Source organism: Pan troglodytes, chromosome 17, assembly GCF_028858775.2.
Source record: "Pan troglodytes isolate AG18354 chromosome 17, NHGRI_mPanTro3-v2.0_pri, whole genome shotgun sequence".
Classification (NCBI taxonomy): Eukaryota; Metazoa; Chordata; class Mammalia; order Primates; family Hominidae; genus Pan; species Pan troglodytes.
In genome coordinates, this window is record NC_072415.2 from 30,199,485 (window position 1) to 30,216,809 (window position 17,325).

The 17,325-nt window shown below is 44.3% G+C and overlaps 1 protein-coding gene across 7 annotated transcripts in view; it reads left to right on the forward strand.

Annotated features, from left to right (window-relative positions):
- Positions 1–7,886: 7,886 nt before the first annotated feature.
- The window catches only part of ENOSF1 (enolase superfamily member 1), a 41,374-nt gene continuing 31,935 nt past the window's right edge, over positions 7,887–17,325 (forward strand). For 2 of the 7 annotated variants that reach the window (XM_009433763.3, XM_009433764.4), the window contains exons 1-2: positions 7,898–8,079; positions 13,881–13,989. In XM_009433763.3, coding sequence (XP_009432038.2) covers positions 7,996–8,079; positions 13,881–13,989 — 193 coding nt within the window. In that variant the 5' untranslated portion in view covers positions 7,898–7,995. Of the gene's footprint in view, positions 8,080–13,880; positions 13,990–17,325 lie in introns of all 7 variants that reach the window. The other 5 variants (XM_001149584.8, XM_016933411.3, XM_063795545.1 and 2 more) reach the window with 5 other exon arrangements.

Consider the following 17,325-nt stretch of genomic DNA (forward strand, 5'->3'; position numbering starts at 1 on the left):
ACCATCATGGCTCACTGCAGCCTCGACCTCCCAGGCTCAAGCAATCCTCCCACCTCAGCCTCCCAAGTAGCTGGGAGTACAGGTACGAGCCACCTTGCCTGGCTAACTTTTGATATTTTGTAGAGACAGGGTTTTGCCATGTTGCTTAGGCTGGTCTCAGAACTCCTGAGCTCAAGTGATCCGCCTGCCTCAGCCTCCCAAAGGGCTGGAATTACAGGCATAAGCCACTGCGCCCAGCTCAATAGGTTGTGCTTTTTAAAAAGCATTTTAGGCCGGGCACGGTGGCTCATGCCTGTAATCCCAGCACTTTGGGAGGCCGAGGCGGGTGGATCACGAGGTCAGGAGATCAAGACCATCCTGGTTAACATGGTGAAACCCCATCTCTACTAAAAATACAAAAAATTAGCTGGGCGTGGTGGCTGGCGCCTGTTGTCCCAGCTACTCCGGAGGCTGAGGCAGGAGAATGATGTGAACCCAGGAGGCGGAGCTTGTAGTGAGCCAAGACCGTGCCACTGCACTCCAGCCTGGGGACACAGCGAGACTCCGTCTCAAAAAAAAAAAAAAAAAAAAAAACATTTTAATTGATTTGGAAGTTGAGTATAAGATGTGACTTAAGAGCCAGGTATAGTGCCTGTAATCTCAGCACTTTGGGAGGCCGAGGCCAGTGGATCACTTGAGGCCAGGAGTTCGAGACTAGCCTGGCCGACATAATGAAACACCATCTCTACTAAAAATACAAAAATTAGCCAGGCATGGTGGTGCGTGCCAGTAGTCCCAGCTACTCGGGAGGCTGAGGCACAAGAATCGCTTGAACCCAGGAGGCAGAGGTTGCAGTGAGCCAAGATGGCACCATTGCACTCCACCCTGGGCGACAGAGCGAGACTGTCTCAAAAAAAAAAAAAAAAGTGACTTAAGAGTCTAGCATGATTTTTTTTCCCATATGGGTAATTTTCTCAGCACCAATTATTAATTCATTCCCATTGGTCCATTGGTTTAGGTTCCTTCCTTTATTATACATATACTGTTTTGCCCAAGTATTTATTTCATCAAAGCATTTTAACTGCTGTCACTTGATAATGCACTTTAATAATACAGCAAGTTCCCTTTGCTATGCCTTTTCTTAAAATTTTAGTGTCCTGACAAATTCTTGATTAACTGTAGCCTTTATTTTTCATATTCCTATAAAATATGTGAGATTTTGGTTGGGATAGCATTATGCCTATAAACTAATTTAGTAAAAATTTGCATCTTCCATCAAGTTTCTCATCCCATTTGTGCAAGTCTTCATTTAGATCAAGTTTTTCTCTAAGCTTTCTGTGTGTAGTTGGAAGATGAGTCTCATCTTGTGTCTGATTACACTGCTCAAAGAGTGCCATTCCAGTGCTTCTGGAGACCAGATTCCCATTTTGGTACAAAAGAAACCAACATGCAGAGTTGAAAAACTACCCCAGGAGCATTTATTTCCCTAAAATCAGCTCCTCCCTGTCCTTCAGTATCTCCTCTTTTTTTTTTGTTTAAACTACATCAAGTTGAGTTTTTGCCACTGGCGACCATAGTCCTGATTAATTTTCAAATTGTTAAGAGGGAAAGGAATACTTTCTGATTAAAATAAGCAGTCTGTGCCCAATGTCATCTGCTTGCCCTCCACATCCAGACTGTGCCTGCTCCTTCTGGAAGGCTGACTTGTACTTACAGGGGGCTCCCTTGCTCTCTCGATTCCCCCCGGCTCCCTCCTTGAGACTCTGGGCTGGCTATGTCCTTCAGTCAACCAGACGTTCTCAATATGGCCTCCCTAATACACCTCCTTTTGGAGACTGGTAGCAGCTTCCATTCCATATGTTTTCTGCCTTAGGGGTGATGACAGTTTTGCTGCTACTAATACTGCATTAATCCTTGTGGTTCCTAACCTGCCCACCTCTTTGTAAATAAATACCCTTGATTTGCCTTTTTTTTTTTTTTTTTTTTTTTTACATACAGGATCTCACGCTGTCGCCCAGGTTGGGGTGCAGTGGCACAATCATAGCTCACTGCAGTCCCGAACTCACGGGCTCAAGGGATCCTCCCACCTCAGCTTCCCAAGTAGCTAGGAGTACAGCACAGGCCACCATGCCCAGAAAATTTTGTATTTTTGCTAGAGATGAGGTCTTGCTATGCTGCCTATGCAGGTCTCAAACTCCTAGGCTCAGGTAATCTTTCCACCTTGGCTTCTCAAAGTGCCGGAATTACCAAGTGTGAGCCACTGCATGGCCTCTTGATTTATCTTAATTTGAGCATGCCATCTGCTTCCAGTTGAGACCCTGACTGATACTTATTATACCAACAGCTGTATCAGTAGAAAATACGAAACTCAAATTATCACATAAAAGTGACAGTTTATACAAAACATTTTCAGTGCTGTGTATACAAAACTTCAGCAATATATGCAACATTGTATTAAATGTAAAGTTACAAGACTATTAACTGTGGAGAGAGCATACCAAATCTTGGAAATATTGAAAACTCCAATTTTTTTTTTCCCCAGAGTTTCGTTCTGTTGCCCAGGCTGGAGTGCAGCGGTGTGATCTTGGCTCACTACAACCTCTGCCTCCCAGGTTATAGCAATTCTTGTGCCTCAATCTCCCAAGTAGCTTGAATTACAGGCGTGTGCCACCATGCCCGGCTAATTTTTGTATTTTTAATTGAGAGGGTTTTGCCATGTTGGCCAGGCTGCTCTCGAACTACTAACCTCAGGTGATTCGCCCACCTCAGCCTCCCAAAATGCTGGGATTACAGGCGTGAGCCACCACAACTGCCCCAAAACAAATCTTTTTAAAAAGTTTTTCAGTGTCTATTTTTCCAATATTAGAAAATCATTTGTTGCAAAACTGTTGGAATGTTCAATTAGCTGTTTTACTGCAATTCAATAATAATTTATGAGTTGAATTTTAAAATGTATAGGAAGGAGGCTGGGTGCAGTGGCACATGCCTGTAATCCCAACACTTTGGGAGCCTGGTCTGGAGGATCGCTTGAGCCCAGGAGTTCAAGATCAGCCTGGGCAGCAAGACGAAACCCCATCTGTACAAAAATTAGCTGGGCATGGTGGTGCGTACCTGTGGTCCCAATTACTAAGGAGGCTGAGGTGGGAGAACTGTTTGAGTCCAGGAGGTAGAAACTGCAGTGAACTGTGATTGCACCACTGCACTCCAATCTGGGTGACAGAATGAGACCCTGTCTCAAAAAAAAAAAAAAATTAGAAATAAGACTTAGTAAAACAATAAAAGCTAAATAGATAATATGTGAAATTTATCCAGTAGCAGGAATGGCCCCTGGGAACTTTAAGAAGCAGATGGCGGTATTCAATTTTAAGATGCTTGCAGAGTCCTTGCTACCCCCAAACCTTCCTGCAAATCAGCTACACATAACCGTGAGTCAGTGACCTTTAGGAAGGAAAAGGGATTGGGGTCACGGCCAGAGGTACAATGACAAGGTACAAAAAAGGATAGGGATGGATTTCATAACCTAGTTTAAATGCAGTGGGGAAATAAATTCAGGAAATAAATCAGGTAAGTAGGAGAAAAGTTCACCAAGTACTTCCAGAGATACTTGGAGAGACACTGGATTTCACAGGGACATGGCGTAGGGGTTCAATCCAGCTTCACTTCTATCTTAAAGGTCAAGTTAACTGAGTAAGTTGGAGGACTTTGAAAATCCAAGTAAAAAATTGTCACTAGCCTGTGACAATAGGGATGAGAGAAATAAAAACTTCGCAGTTGGCCAAAAAGGTTGACAGTGATTCTAATAACTGAAATTAAAGTGGTGTGGCCCTTAAAGTTTATCAAATTCCATTTATTCACTCATAATTGCACTATTTTCATGGAAAGTCTTAGTCTCCTAAAACATTGAGAGGATATACCGCGGAACTAGATGGCAAACTTGGTTTGGTTGGTTTTTGTAATCTTTACCATTGCTAGAAAGTTAGAAAAGTGTGGCATCACTTCAGCAGAAATTTTGAAAAACTCGTGGAACCAGAAGAAACTCAATCTAAAAGAAATACAAGAGAACATTTTCGCAGAGTTTTAAGTGCAATTTCAAAGAAAATTCAAACTTAGAATCAAATTCAAAGAGGAGGCAGCACCCCAAAGCAACATTTTTGTTTTATTGAGGTACAATTTACATACAACAAAGCTCACCATTTTAAGTGTACCACCAGATGAGTTGTTGACAAATGTATACAGCCATGAAACCACCATGAAACCAGAATCATAGAACATTTCCATCATTTCAGAAAATTCCATTATGCCCTTTTACAGTCAATCTCTTCCATTCACCCCTGACCTCTGTCAACCACTGAGTGTTTTCTGTCACTATAATTGTACATTTCTAGGGCTTTATATAAATGGAATCATATGTAGTCACTGTGTCTGATGTCTTTCGTTTAGCATAATGCTTTTGAGATCTTTTTATGGCTCAGTAATATTCCATTGTGTGGATGTGTACTACATCTTGGTTTTGTCCTTTACCAATTGATGGATGTTTAGGTTGTTACTAATTTTAGGCTATCACAAATAAAGCTGCTATGAACATTCAAATACAAGTTTTTATTTTAAACATAGATTTTAAATTCTCTTGGATAATTACCTATGAGTAGGATTACTGAGTTGTATGATACATGAATGCTTAACTTTCTAAGAAACTGATAACCTATTTTCCAAAGAAGCTGTACCCTTTCATACCCCTCCAGCAATGTATGAGAGTTCCAGCTGCTTCACATCCTTGCCAATACTTGGTATTGCCAGTCACTTTAATTGCAGCCATCCTGGTGCGTGTTAGTAGTACATCATTGTGGTTTTAGTGTGCATTTCCCTAATGACTAATAATGTTGAGTCTTTTCATAAGCTTATTTCAAATTCATATATCTGCTTAGGTGGAATGTCTATTAAAGTCTTTTGCCCATTTTTTATATCAAGTTGCCATCTTACTGAGTTGTAATTTTTTCAATATTCTGCATACAAGTCCTTTTAACAGATATGTTTTGCAAATATTTTTCTTCCAATCTGCAGCTTGCATTTTCATTTCTTTAATGGTTTTCATCAAAGAGAAAACATTTTTAATGTTGATAATTTAATTGACAATGTTTTTCTTTTATGATTCATGCTTTTAGTGTCCTAAGAAAGTTTGCTTTATCCAAGTACAAAAAGATTTTCTCCTGTGTTTTCTTTAGAAGTTTTGTAATTCTAGCTGTTAAAATTTAGATCTATATTCCACTTCGAGATGATTTTTGTGTATGATATAAGGTAAGGATCCAGGATTGTTCTGTTTGTTCTTATGGATATTCAATTGTTCGAGCACCAGTTGTTGGAAAGACTAGCTTACTTGTTGAATTTTCTCGGCTCCTGTTTTTTTGTTGTTGTTGTTTTTATTTTGTGGACGGAATCTCGCTTTGTCGCCCAGCCTGGAGTGCAGTGGCGCGATCTCAGCTCACCGCAACCTCTGCCTCCCAGGTTCAAATGATTCTCCTGCCTCAGCCTCCCGAGTAGCTAGGACTACAGGCGCGTGCTACCACGCCTGGCTAATTTTTTGTATTTTTACTAGTCTATTTCAAGACCTCTTCTGTTCCATTGATCTACTTGTCTGTCTTTATGTCAATTTCACATTGACTCGATTAGTGTATAGCAAGTCTTAAAACCAAGTAGTTTAAGTTCTTCAGCCTTGTTCTTTTTTAGGATTATTTTGGCTATTCAAATTTCCATATACATTTTAGAATCAACTTGTCAATTTCTTCAAAAAAATCCTGCTAGTGATTTAGATTAGATTGCATTGAATTTGTAGTTCGATTCGGGAAGAACTGCTATTTTAACAATATTGAGTCTTCCAATCCAAGAATATGAATTGTTGTCATATGTTGTCAGTGTGCAAATCTTGCATATTTTTGTTAAACTTGTCCTGTTTTATATTTTCAATGCAATTGTTTTAAGAGATACTGTTTTCTAATTTGTTTCCAATTTTTTATTACTAGCACATCAACTATAGATTTTAAATTGACCTTGTATCCTACAAACTTGCTAAGCTCAATATTAGTTCCAGTAGCTTTTTTCGTAAGTCCAATGAAGACAGTTTTCAACAAAGATGAATAATCATGTCATCCAAGAATAAACAGGTTTACTTCCTTTTCAATCTGCCTTTTATTTCTTTTCTTATTATATTACCCTAACTGGAACCTGCAGTACTATGTTGAATAGAAGTGGTGGAAGCAGACATCCTTTCCTTGTTCCAAATCTTAAGGAGAAAGCATCAATCATTCACCATAAAGTCAGTTTGTGGCTGTTTCTATCTTCTGAAATAGATTATAGAGAATTGTTGTAATTTCTTCCTTAAATGTTTGGTGTAAACTTCACCAGTGAAACCATGGACCTGGTGCTTTTTGTTTTTGGAAGGCTATTATTTATTCACGTTATTTAATAGATATAGGCCTATTCAGATTGTCCATTTCTTCTCGTGTGAGTTTTGGCAGATTATGTCTTTAAAGGAATTGGTTTATTTCATCCAGGTTATCAAATTTGTGGACATAGAATTCATAGTATTCCTTTATTATCATTTTAATGTCCGTCAGATCTGTAGTAATGTTCCTTATTTCACTTTTGATATTAGTAATTTGCATTCTCTTTTCTTGCCTGGTTAGAGGCTTATTGATTTTATCAATGTTTTCAAAGAACCAGCTTTTGTTTTCATTGATTTTTCTTTGTTGCTTTCCTGTTTTCAATTTCACAGCTTTCTGCTTTAATTTTTATTACTTTGGATTTTATTTTTAATTATTTTTATTTATTTATTTATTTTTGAGACACAGTCTCACTCTGTCGCCCAGGCTGGAGTGCAGTGGTGCGATCTCGGCTCACTGCAACCTCCGCCTTCTGGGTTGAAGCGATTCTGCTGCCTCAGCTTCCCGAGTAGCTGGAACTACAGGCGCGCGCCACCACGCCCGGCTAATTTTTTGTATTTTTAGTAGAGACGGGGTTTCACCGTGTTAGCCAGGATGGTCTCCATCTCCTGACTCGCGATCTGCCCGCCTTGGCCTCCCAAACTGCTGGGATTACAGGCGTGAGCCGCCCAGTTTTTTGTTTTTTTTTTTGTTTTTTTTTTTTTGAGTCGGAGTCTTGCTCTGTCGCCCGGGCTGGAGTGTAGTGGCGCAATCTCAGTTCACTGCAACCTCCACCTCCCGGGTTCAGGCAATTCTGCCTCAGCCTCCCTAGTAGCTGGGACTACAGGCGCGCACCACCACGCCCTGCTAATTTTGTTTTTAGTAGAGGCGGGATTTCGCTATATTGGCCAGGCTGATTTCAAACGCCTGACCTCAGGTGATCCGCCCGCCTCGGCCTCCCGAAGTGCTGGGATTACAGGCTGAGGTACGGTACGGGTACCTCATCTGCATCAGTACGGGTGTAATAAATGATGACCTGCCTCTTAATTTATCAGGTGGCAAACTGAGGCTGTGGGCACTTAAAGAGACCTAGCATTTTCTAGCGCACTGCTCTCCTGGGTACGCTGGCGACAACCAGCGGCCTCGGGTTGGGAGCTGAGCCACGGGCCGGAATCTGCCGCTGAGCGAATGCACTCGCTCAGACCCGACTTCTCCCTCTAGGGCCGCGGCTCCCGGGCAGATCCCTTCACGAGTCTTCAGTCCGAGCAGAGCAGGGTCCTGCGGAGGCGCCGACCTGGCGCGAGGCCTCCTGCCTGCCCAGGTTCCGCGGCGGCCCTGAGCGAACCCTCTCGGGGTCAGCTCCTTCTAGGCTGAGAAGGGAACGGCGGAAGGCGGAGTGCGCCCCGGGGAGCCCGGAGCTGGGACTGGAGCTCCCATGGGACCAAGTTCACGGGGTGCGGCCGCGCGGCCAATGAGCGCCCTCTATGCCCTGACGGTGCCCCGCCTCGCGGCGCTGCCGCGCTCCCGCCCTCCCGCCGCGCACTCGGGATCCCGACCAGTCCTGACCGCACGGGGGGCGCGGCTACGGGGCGCAGGGGCCATGGTGCGCGGCAGGATCTCCCGGCTCTCGGTCCGGGACGTGCGCTTCCCCACGTCGCTTGGGGGCCACGGCTCGGACGCCATGGTAAGCGCGGCTTGCGGCCCGGGTCCCTCCCGCCCCGCCGACTGCAGCTCTGCAGGCCCCGGGTAGCTTCCCGACTTCGAACCCATTGCTTCTGTAAAGTGGGAGGCGCGCCTGGGGGAGACACTCGCTTTTCATGCCTTGGAGCAATTGTATAAGTATCCAGAAACTTTCCATTCTCCTGGGTTTTTTCTTTGCTGGAGTTTAGAATATCCTGGTTTTACTTTTACGACTCACATTTTGCTGGAAATGGTAGAATGCATAATAGGCAATAGCAGCAAAATGATTTTGTTGGGTTCCCGCCAATGGAAACCCTAGAGCACAGCGCTCGCTGGCTTCCTCTGTACCCTGAACGCGACGGGGTTCGCGGTGAGGGAGAACGGGAAGCCCGGGGCTGGGAGTTTTGAGTGGTGATCCCGCTTCCACAACTTGCTGTGTGACTTGGAGAAGTTCCAAACCTCTCTGGGTCTCTTGGACCCGTCTATGTAATGAAGGTGTCACAGTTGGGTTGAGAAACCAAGCGCGTGATAACTGCGTCACATGAGAGGGCGCTCTCATGAAATTACCCTCAAACACGGTTAGAAAGGAATGATGCAAATGTCAGTTCGTCTTAAGAGATGTAATAAAGTAAGGGCAGGAACTCTGACTCCTACCTAAATATTGAAGGTCTTTTTTGCTTACTGAGGGTGTTAGAATGTCAGGCCTTCCCTCCCCTCCCCCGTCTAGAGCGGTGTTTCCCAAATACAGTGGGTTCTGTGCAGGGTTTTCAGGGAGCCTGTTCCCCACTGGGTCCTCACTGCTGGTCTTAGTCCACTGATGAGATTGGCCGCGCTAGAAAAGCAGAGTTGTATGGGTATGTAGTGAATGTGTGAAAGTATGCTGGGAAGTGAGGAACGGCAATGTTAGGAAAATGGTTACCAGTAGGGAGGGAAGGAAATGGGGTCACGGAGGGGACCACGAGGTCTCTAATTCCCATTGTAATGTTTTACTTCCTAAATTGGGTGGATGGCAAGCTGGTGTTCATTACATTATCTGTACTCTTTTTGTACCTGAAATGTTTTATAAAAATAGATCTCTCGTTAAAGTTATTAAATGCAAAACAATGTCCTTTTTGAGATTAAGTTCATCCTGCATTTTTAAATTTTTATTTTATTCTATTTTATGTTTTAAATTTATTTATTTATTTATTTATTTTGAGGCAGGGTCTCTTATCTGTTGCCCAAGCTGGAGTGCAGTGGTACTATCATGGCTCACAGCAGCCTTGACCTCCCTGACTCAACCAATCCTCCCACCTCAGCCTCCCAAGTAGCTGGGACTACAGGTGTGCACCATGATGCCCAGCTACTTTTTGTATTTTTTGTAGAGACAGGGCCCAGGCTGTCATCCTCTTTAAAATCTTCATGTTTCCTTTCTTATATGATGTTGGTAAATAACTTAAACACCCAGCAGGCAATCCTTTATGGAACTCAAAATAAATGTTGGAAATTTTACTGGCTTATAGAATCCAAACACTCGATCTCATGCAACTGCCTTTGCCTCTGTGAAGCTTTAGCAGCTGTGGCTAAGTCACACAATCTTTCTAAGCCTAGGTTTCTCATCTGTAAAATGGGTATAATAATATTCACTTTATACATGTAAATGAGATACCTGTAAAGAGCCTGGCTCAGAGAAGGCCGTCAGTAAAGTTGGCTATAGGCCAGGCATGAGGGCTCACACCTGTAATCCTAAGTGGAGGCCTAGGCAGGAGGATCACTTGAGGCCAGGAGTTCAATTACATGAGCTATGATCATGCCACTGCACTCCAGCCTGGGCACTGGATGACACAGTGAGACCCTGTTTCTAAAGAAAAAAGGAGGGGTTGGCTGTAATTACTATTCACTCTGAGGAAACTGAAGCAGAAGGAATCCCTAATCTAGACTTGACTTTGAATTTGTGAAATGTTGAGACAGCCTGGTTTGGCTGAGCGTGGTGGTTCAAGCCTATAATCCCAGCATTTTGGAAGGCCGAGGCAGGTGGATCGCTTGAGCCCAGGAGTTCGAGACCAGCCTGAGCAACATAATGAGACCTCGTCTCAACAAAAAAATACAAAAATTAGCTGGGCGTAGTTGCGCGCACCTGTGGTCCCAGCCACTCAGGAGGCGGAGGTGGGAGGCTCTCTTGAGCCCAGGAGGTCGAGGCTGCAGTGAGCTGTAATTGTGTCACTGCACTCCAGCCTGGGTGAGAGAGAGAGACCCTGTCTCAAAAGACAGCCTGGTTTACTGTAGAATAATTCAAGAAATGGAATTTGCCTCTGGGCCTGAGTGATGTCTAACACAGGGTAAAGAGACATTATCTAACACCTGTATTGTAAGCTCATAAATACTTAAGCATTTTATCTTGGGGAGATAGGGTGTATGTTGTGTGCCAACTCTCAAGTGCCTTCTTATTAGAATGAGCTGTTTTGCAGTTCACCATGGAGATGGCTTCACATGCCCTTGAGGCATGCTGGACCATCAGCACTTAGCAAAGTGAGCCTCCCTGATCAGAAGTAGGATATTTTCAAGAAAGAGCAATAAAGCTGTCCTCAAAATCTGCTAAAGACTCCTGCTTTTTTTTTTAGACAGAGTCTCGCTTGTTGCCCAGCCTGGAGTGCAGTGGTGCAATCTCATCTCACTGCAACCTCTGCCTCCCAGATGCAAATGATTCTCGTACCTCAGCCTCTGGAGTAGCTGTGATTACAGGTGCGCACCACCACGCCCGGCTAATTTTTGTATTTTTGGTAGAGACGGGGTTTCACCATGTTGTCCAGGCTGGTCTCGAACTCCTGAGCTCAGGTGATCCACCTGCCTCGGCCTCCCAAAGTGCTGGATTACAGGCATGAGCCACTACTCCAGGCTTACCTCCTTCTTAATCTGAAATCTACTTCTGTTCCTTTCTTCTCTGTGAATTGCCCTTGTTATTTCTCCTTCAGCTGTCCTTACCCTCAGATACGTTTTCCGCTGTCGGCCGCCTCTTCTTCGTGTGCTCTCTCCCCTCGTGGCCTCCTGCCTTTCTGACAGCTCCTTCTTCCTCCACTGGCCCCTTCTTCCCTCTCTGAGGCTCAGGCCTCAGTGTCTTTCCAGTCTCCCTACACACTCCCATGAAGACCCTCTCCGCATTCTGACTTCGGTGCCACCCTTTATGCCGGAGACTCCCAGATCTCATTTCCGGATCTGCCTCCTTAACTTATAGGTCTGGATACTTCCTGTTGGGTTTTTCACCTTCATGCTAAACGCAGTTTGTCTAAATCGGAAGTCAACTTCCATACTCTGCCGCCCCTCCCTCCTGACCCATGTTGGATCATTCCGCTAATCACAGGGACCCAAAAGCTTCGAGTCACTTTTGGCTCATCTCGTCCTGTTGACCCTCATCTGAGGCTTCAATGCAAGGTTTCCTTTTTCCATTGCTTCCTCTTCTTGGAACCCAGAAACTGCCGATGGGTCTTTAATTCTTGGAGTCTCCTTCTCAGCCTCATCGCTCAACTCCTTCAGGAACCCAATGGCTCAGCCAACCCAGGTGGGCACCAACACTTGAATACACTCCAGTCTCTCCCTCTTCTGACCCCTTTACTTTCTGCACTGCTGCTGCTGCTACCTTGCCTGAGATATTCCTCCCTCCCAGAGTCTTCACTCCCCTTCCCACTCCTGAGGAGCTCCCCTTCCTTGACCGGCCAGCTCACATTCTGTCTTCATCATAAAGCGCTCTCCCTCTTCAAGAAGCACATTCAGCTAACAGCGCTCTCTGCCAGTCGTTCATAGTTTGCATCTCTCCCAGGCCTTAGCATTTTCTGCCTTATATTATTAAGGTTTTTTTTTAACCATGTCTTTTTATTTATTTATTTTAGAGATGGGGTCTCGCTTTGTTGCCCAGGCTAGTCTCGAACTCCTGGGCTCAAACAATCCTCCTGTCTTGGCCTCCCAAAGTGTTGGGATTACAAGTATGAGCCACCATGCCCGTCCTATAAGCAGGTCTTCTCAAATGTAACCTCCTCAAGGGCAGACGTATCTGTAACCCCCTAGCAAGCTGCACCAGCTCTGACACGTAGTTGGTGCTCAGCGATGCATCACACTGATTTCCTGCCACTGGACTGTGATACCAGACTCAGGGCTCCCAGCCATCACATACAGCTCCCTCAGCCACGACACCCCCCAATACAGGGATTTAAAATCTGCCTTCATAATTTACTTTTGGCCGGGCGTGGTGGCTCACACCTGTAATCCTAGCACTTTGGGAGGCCGAGGCAAGTGGATCACCTGAGGTCAGGAGTTCAAGACCAGCCTGGCCAACATGGCAAAATCCCATCTTTACTAAAAAAAAAAAAAAACAAAAAAAACTGGGCATAGTGGTGGGTGCCTGTAATCCCAGCTACTTGGGAGGCTGAGGCAGAAGAATCGCTTGAATCCAGGAGGCAGAGGTTGCAGTGAGCCAAGATCATGCCACTGCACTCCCGCCTGGAGAACAGAGTGAGAGTCAGTCTCAAAAATAATAATAATAATAAAAAAACATTATTTACTTGTGGTGTGACCTTTTGTAAATTACTAAACCTCCTTAAAACTTCATTTCCTCTTTAATAAGGATAAGAGCACCTGCTTTATAATACTGTTATAAGATTAAATTAAACCATGTAGAGCTCTTAGAATATAGTGTGTCTGGCACAATAAATATTATAGAATAATAACAGTAATAAATTTTCATAGCCTTATGCACAATTCTTCTTTATGAATGCATTCAGATCTTCTGCCTGGCTTTTTGGGGTCTCCATTATTCCACGACATAGAACAAAACAAAAAATGAGTGAATTAATCTCGAAGCTTTACTTCTTCATTTTCCCCCACTGGTGTCCGAACTTTTGCCAATGTATTTTCAGCCCTGCTATAAACTGCTATAAGTGAGATCACTCCAATTTTATGCAACAGTTTTCTGAACCTTTGGCTTGTTCAATTTGAAGCTGCTTGTGAATGTAACTTTGTTCAAAGAGCTGACAGAGATAGCTGCGAGTGAAAACTCCTTGGCTTAAAATTGAGCCCCTTCCGGGCATGATGGCTCATGCCTGTAATCCCAGCACTTTAAGAGGCCCAAGTGGGTGGATCACTAGAGCTCTGGAGTTTGAGACCAGTCTGGGTAACATGCAAGACTCCATCTCTATTTTTTTATTTAAAAAATAAATAAGTAAATAAAATTGAGCCTCATTTTTTGACCTAATTGAAAATGGGTGATAAAAATGTATACATTGCGACCAGGTGCGGTGGCTCACACTTGTAATCCCAGCACTTTGGGAGGCCGAGGCAGGTGGATCACCTGAGGTCAGGAGTTCAAGACCAGCCTGGCCAACATGGTGAAACTTCATCTCTATTAAAAATACAAAAATCAGCCAAGTGTGGTGACACGTGCCTGTAATCCCAGCTACCCGGGAGGCTGAGGCAGGAGAATCGCTTGAACTTGGGAGGCTGCAGTTGCAGTGAGCTGAGATCGCGCCATTGCACTCCTGCCTAGGTGACAGAGCAAGACTCCCTCTCAAAAAAAAAAGAAAAAAAAAAAATATATATATATATACATATACACACATACATTGCTCTTGTTGAAACATTTTGGATCTTTCAGGAGGACATTCCTTTTCTCCATTCAGAGCCCTTTGTTTTCTTTGGGGTATAGCAACAGTTCCTTCTATGGGAGCTCTTGTGGCACAGCCCCTGTGGCATTGTCTGTCCTCATGTGACGTCATTCTCATGGTTCTTTTCGGGTTTCTCACACTGGCATTGTTTCGGCGGGGAACTTCTCTCCTGCAGCACACGGACCCTGACTACTCGGCTGCCTATGTCGTCATAGAAACTGATGCAGAAGATGGAATCAAGGGGTGTGGAATTACCTTCACTCTGGGAAAAGGCACTGAAGTTGGTGAGTTGAAGATTCTCTCGAGGTTCCAGAATGCTTAATTTTCAGATGAAATTCTAATTTAGATTCTTAGATTCATTAGAATCTTGATTTAGATTGAGTTCTGATCTTGTTTTTATCTGTATTTACACTGCTCAAAGTGAGTAAAAACAGTGTTTCATGGTTTGTTATTTATTTCACTGGGAGAAATTTAAAAGTGACAGAATTTGGCCTCTCTCCTTGCAATCATCTCTAGCCTGTTAGAAAATCCTTGGCTGTTAGTCTGTTTCTCTGTGTCAAATGACAGCTACAAGGATGCTTTTCACCTGCCTTTCACCCGGGGCCACTGTCGAGCTTTGACAACCTGTAGTGGGCGAGTAACCAAGGGCAATGAGAGGGAGGAGACATGAGTTCCCATAGCAAAAAAGGCTCATTGTGATGTGCACAGCAAGTCTACTCGCTTTTCAATATATATATGTATATATTTTTGAGACAGAGTCTCACTCTGTCGCCCAGGTTGGAGTGCAGTGGCACAATCTCAGCTCACTGCAACCTCTGCCTCCTGGGTTCAAGCAATTCTCCTGCCTCAGCTTCCCGAGAAGCTAGGATTACAGGCTCCCACCACCATGCCCAGCCAATTTTTGTATTTTTAGTAGAGACAGGGTTTCACCATGTTGGCCAGGCTGGTCTCGAACTCCTGACCTCAAATGATCCGCCTGTGTCAGCCTTGCAAAGTGCTGGGATTACAGGTGTGAGCCACCACACCCGGCCTTTTCAAAATATTTCACACCAAATCGGTTTCAAGTTCACTATTTTCATGGCAAAAAGGGCTTTGGCCCCGCCCAATCTCAGAGGTCTCCCTTGGGGAAGAGCAGATTCTTTAAGATGCATACTGAGCCGTGTATACGTCATTCTTTTTTTATTTGCATTTTCTATTTTCTTAAACAGAAGACACAGAACATAACTTTTTTCAGAGCTGGATGTGATCTCAAATGGTGATCTTGAGCCGTCTCATTTTTTAGAGAGAAGAAAACAGGCACAGACAGCTACCCAGCAAGTCATGGCAGAACCACCTGACTGCCCAGAGCACTTTCTCTTCAGAACTTTTAAATGCAACTCTTTTTGAATACATAATACTTACACATGGTACAAAATTCAAGAAGTACAAAACAGTGGCCTTCGCCAGATCAATTTCAGTGGATGATTAGGGCCTGAAGCCAAATTATGGTAGATTGAAGGGTAAGGGTCTAGAAGGAGGAAAAAGAGTTTCTCTAACTTCGGTGGTAGTGTGATACCTCTCCCTTGGATGTTTGCACCATCAGCGCTCTCAGTAGTTGTAGAAAAAAATCTTGGCCCATTGAGAGATTTTAAATTGTTAAGCATATAAAAGAAGTGTGTGAGTTTGTGAGTGTGTGTATGTGCGAATGGCAAGGGAACCTTCCTTGAACTTGCAATGGACACTGCCCGGGTGGCTGCTGTTTCTGCTCTTCACAGGGCTGGCGGTCAGTTGTCCAGCAAGTCAGTCCTTCTGCAGACTTCTCCTGAGTGCTGCCATGCATCAGGCACCAAAGTAATTTTAAAAAGAGAAAGATAGGCCGGGCGTTGTGATTCACGCCTGTAATCCCAGCACTTTGGGAGGCTGAGGCAGGCAGATTGCTTGAGTCAAGCAGTTCAAGACCAGCCTGGTCAACATGGTGAAACCCTGTCTTTACTAAAAATACAAAAATTACCTGGCCGTGGTGATGCATGGCTGTAATCTCAGCTACTCAGGAGGCTGAAGCACGAGAATTGCTTGAACCTGGGAGTTGGAGTTTGCAGTGAGCCGAGATTGCACCACTGCACTCTAGCCTGGGTGAAAAAGCGAGACTCCATCCCCCCCCCAAAAAAAAAAAAGATACAGAAGACAGAATCCCACATACAAGGAGCACACAAACTTATTGGGGAAGTAGACATAAAAGAAATGATCATAGTGCAGTCTGAGAATTACTATTTTTTAAAACTATTTACAAGTTTTACAGAGAGAGGATATATTAGGCTGTTCTTTTTTTTTTTTTTTTTTTCTTTTCTTTTTGGAAACAAGAGTCTTGCTCTGTCGCCCAGCCTGGAGTGCAGTGGCGCAATCTCGCTCACTACAACCTCCACCTCCCGGGTTCAAGCAATTCTTATGCCTCAGCCTCCCGAGTAGCTGGGATTACAGGCACACACCACCACGCCCGGCTAGTTTTTATATTTTCAGTAAAGATGAGGTTTCACCATGTTTGGTCAGGCTGGTCTCCTGACTTCAAATGATCTGCCCACCTTGGCCTCTCAAAGTGCTAAGATTATAGGCATGAACCACCACTCTGAGCCAGGCTATTTTTGCATTGCTATAAAGGAGTATGAGAGACTGGATAATTTATAAAGAAAAAGAGGTTTAATTGCCTCATGGTTCTGCAGGTTTTACAGAAAGCATGATGCCAGCTACTCAGCTTCTAGGGAGGCTTCAGGACACTTACAATCATGGTAGAAGGTGAAGGGGGAGCAGGCACGTCCTATGTCGAAAGGATCAAGAGAAAGGGAATGGGGAGGTGCTACACACTTTTAAGTCACCAGATCTCACGAGAACTCACTCACTATCTCAAAGACAGTACCAATGGGATGGTGCTAAACCATTCATGAGAAATCCACCTCCAAGATCTAATAATCATCTCCCACCAGGCCCCACCTCCAACACTGGGGATTACATTTCAACATGAAATTTGTGCAGAATGTCTAAACCACGTCAGGGGGTAACTTCACTCTGTCCAAAAGGCTCAGGGAAGGCTTCAGAGCAGAAGTAATGCTTTGAGGTGAGTCTCGAAGAGCAAACAGGAATTTGCCAGGCAGAGGAAGACCATACTGTGAGTCAGTCCCCCTTTTCTCCATTAAGTAAACAATTTACTGTTAAAGTTTTCCCCAAAGTAGTAACCACTTACTAAGATAGAGCTGTGAGCTGTGTTTCTGCTTATTCTGCAACTTTAATTGTCCCTTGTTTGTAAGTTGAGTACTTTATGAAGCCGCTGTCTTTCTCTATACTGCAAACCCTACAGCACAGCCCCCAAAGGTTGCATAAAACTCAGCAAGCTTACAAGATATGTTAGGCCATTGGACCCACTCTCTGTTAACAGCCCAGACTTTAAACTTTGCTGACTTGGGCACACGTGGAGGGGCCCTGGGCACTAAGATAGATAAGAAGCCCTTCTGGGATGGGTGCTGAGCTCAGTGTTTAGGGCCTTCACTTCCCCTCTCCTCCTCCATTCCCAGCCCCACACCGCTGTCTTGGTGGATGTCTCAGGCACGGATAAATCAACTTCCATCTCTCCATGACTTTAATTCATGACT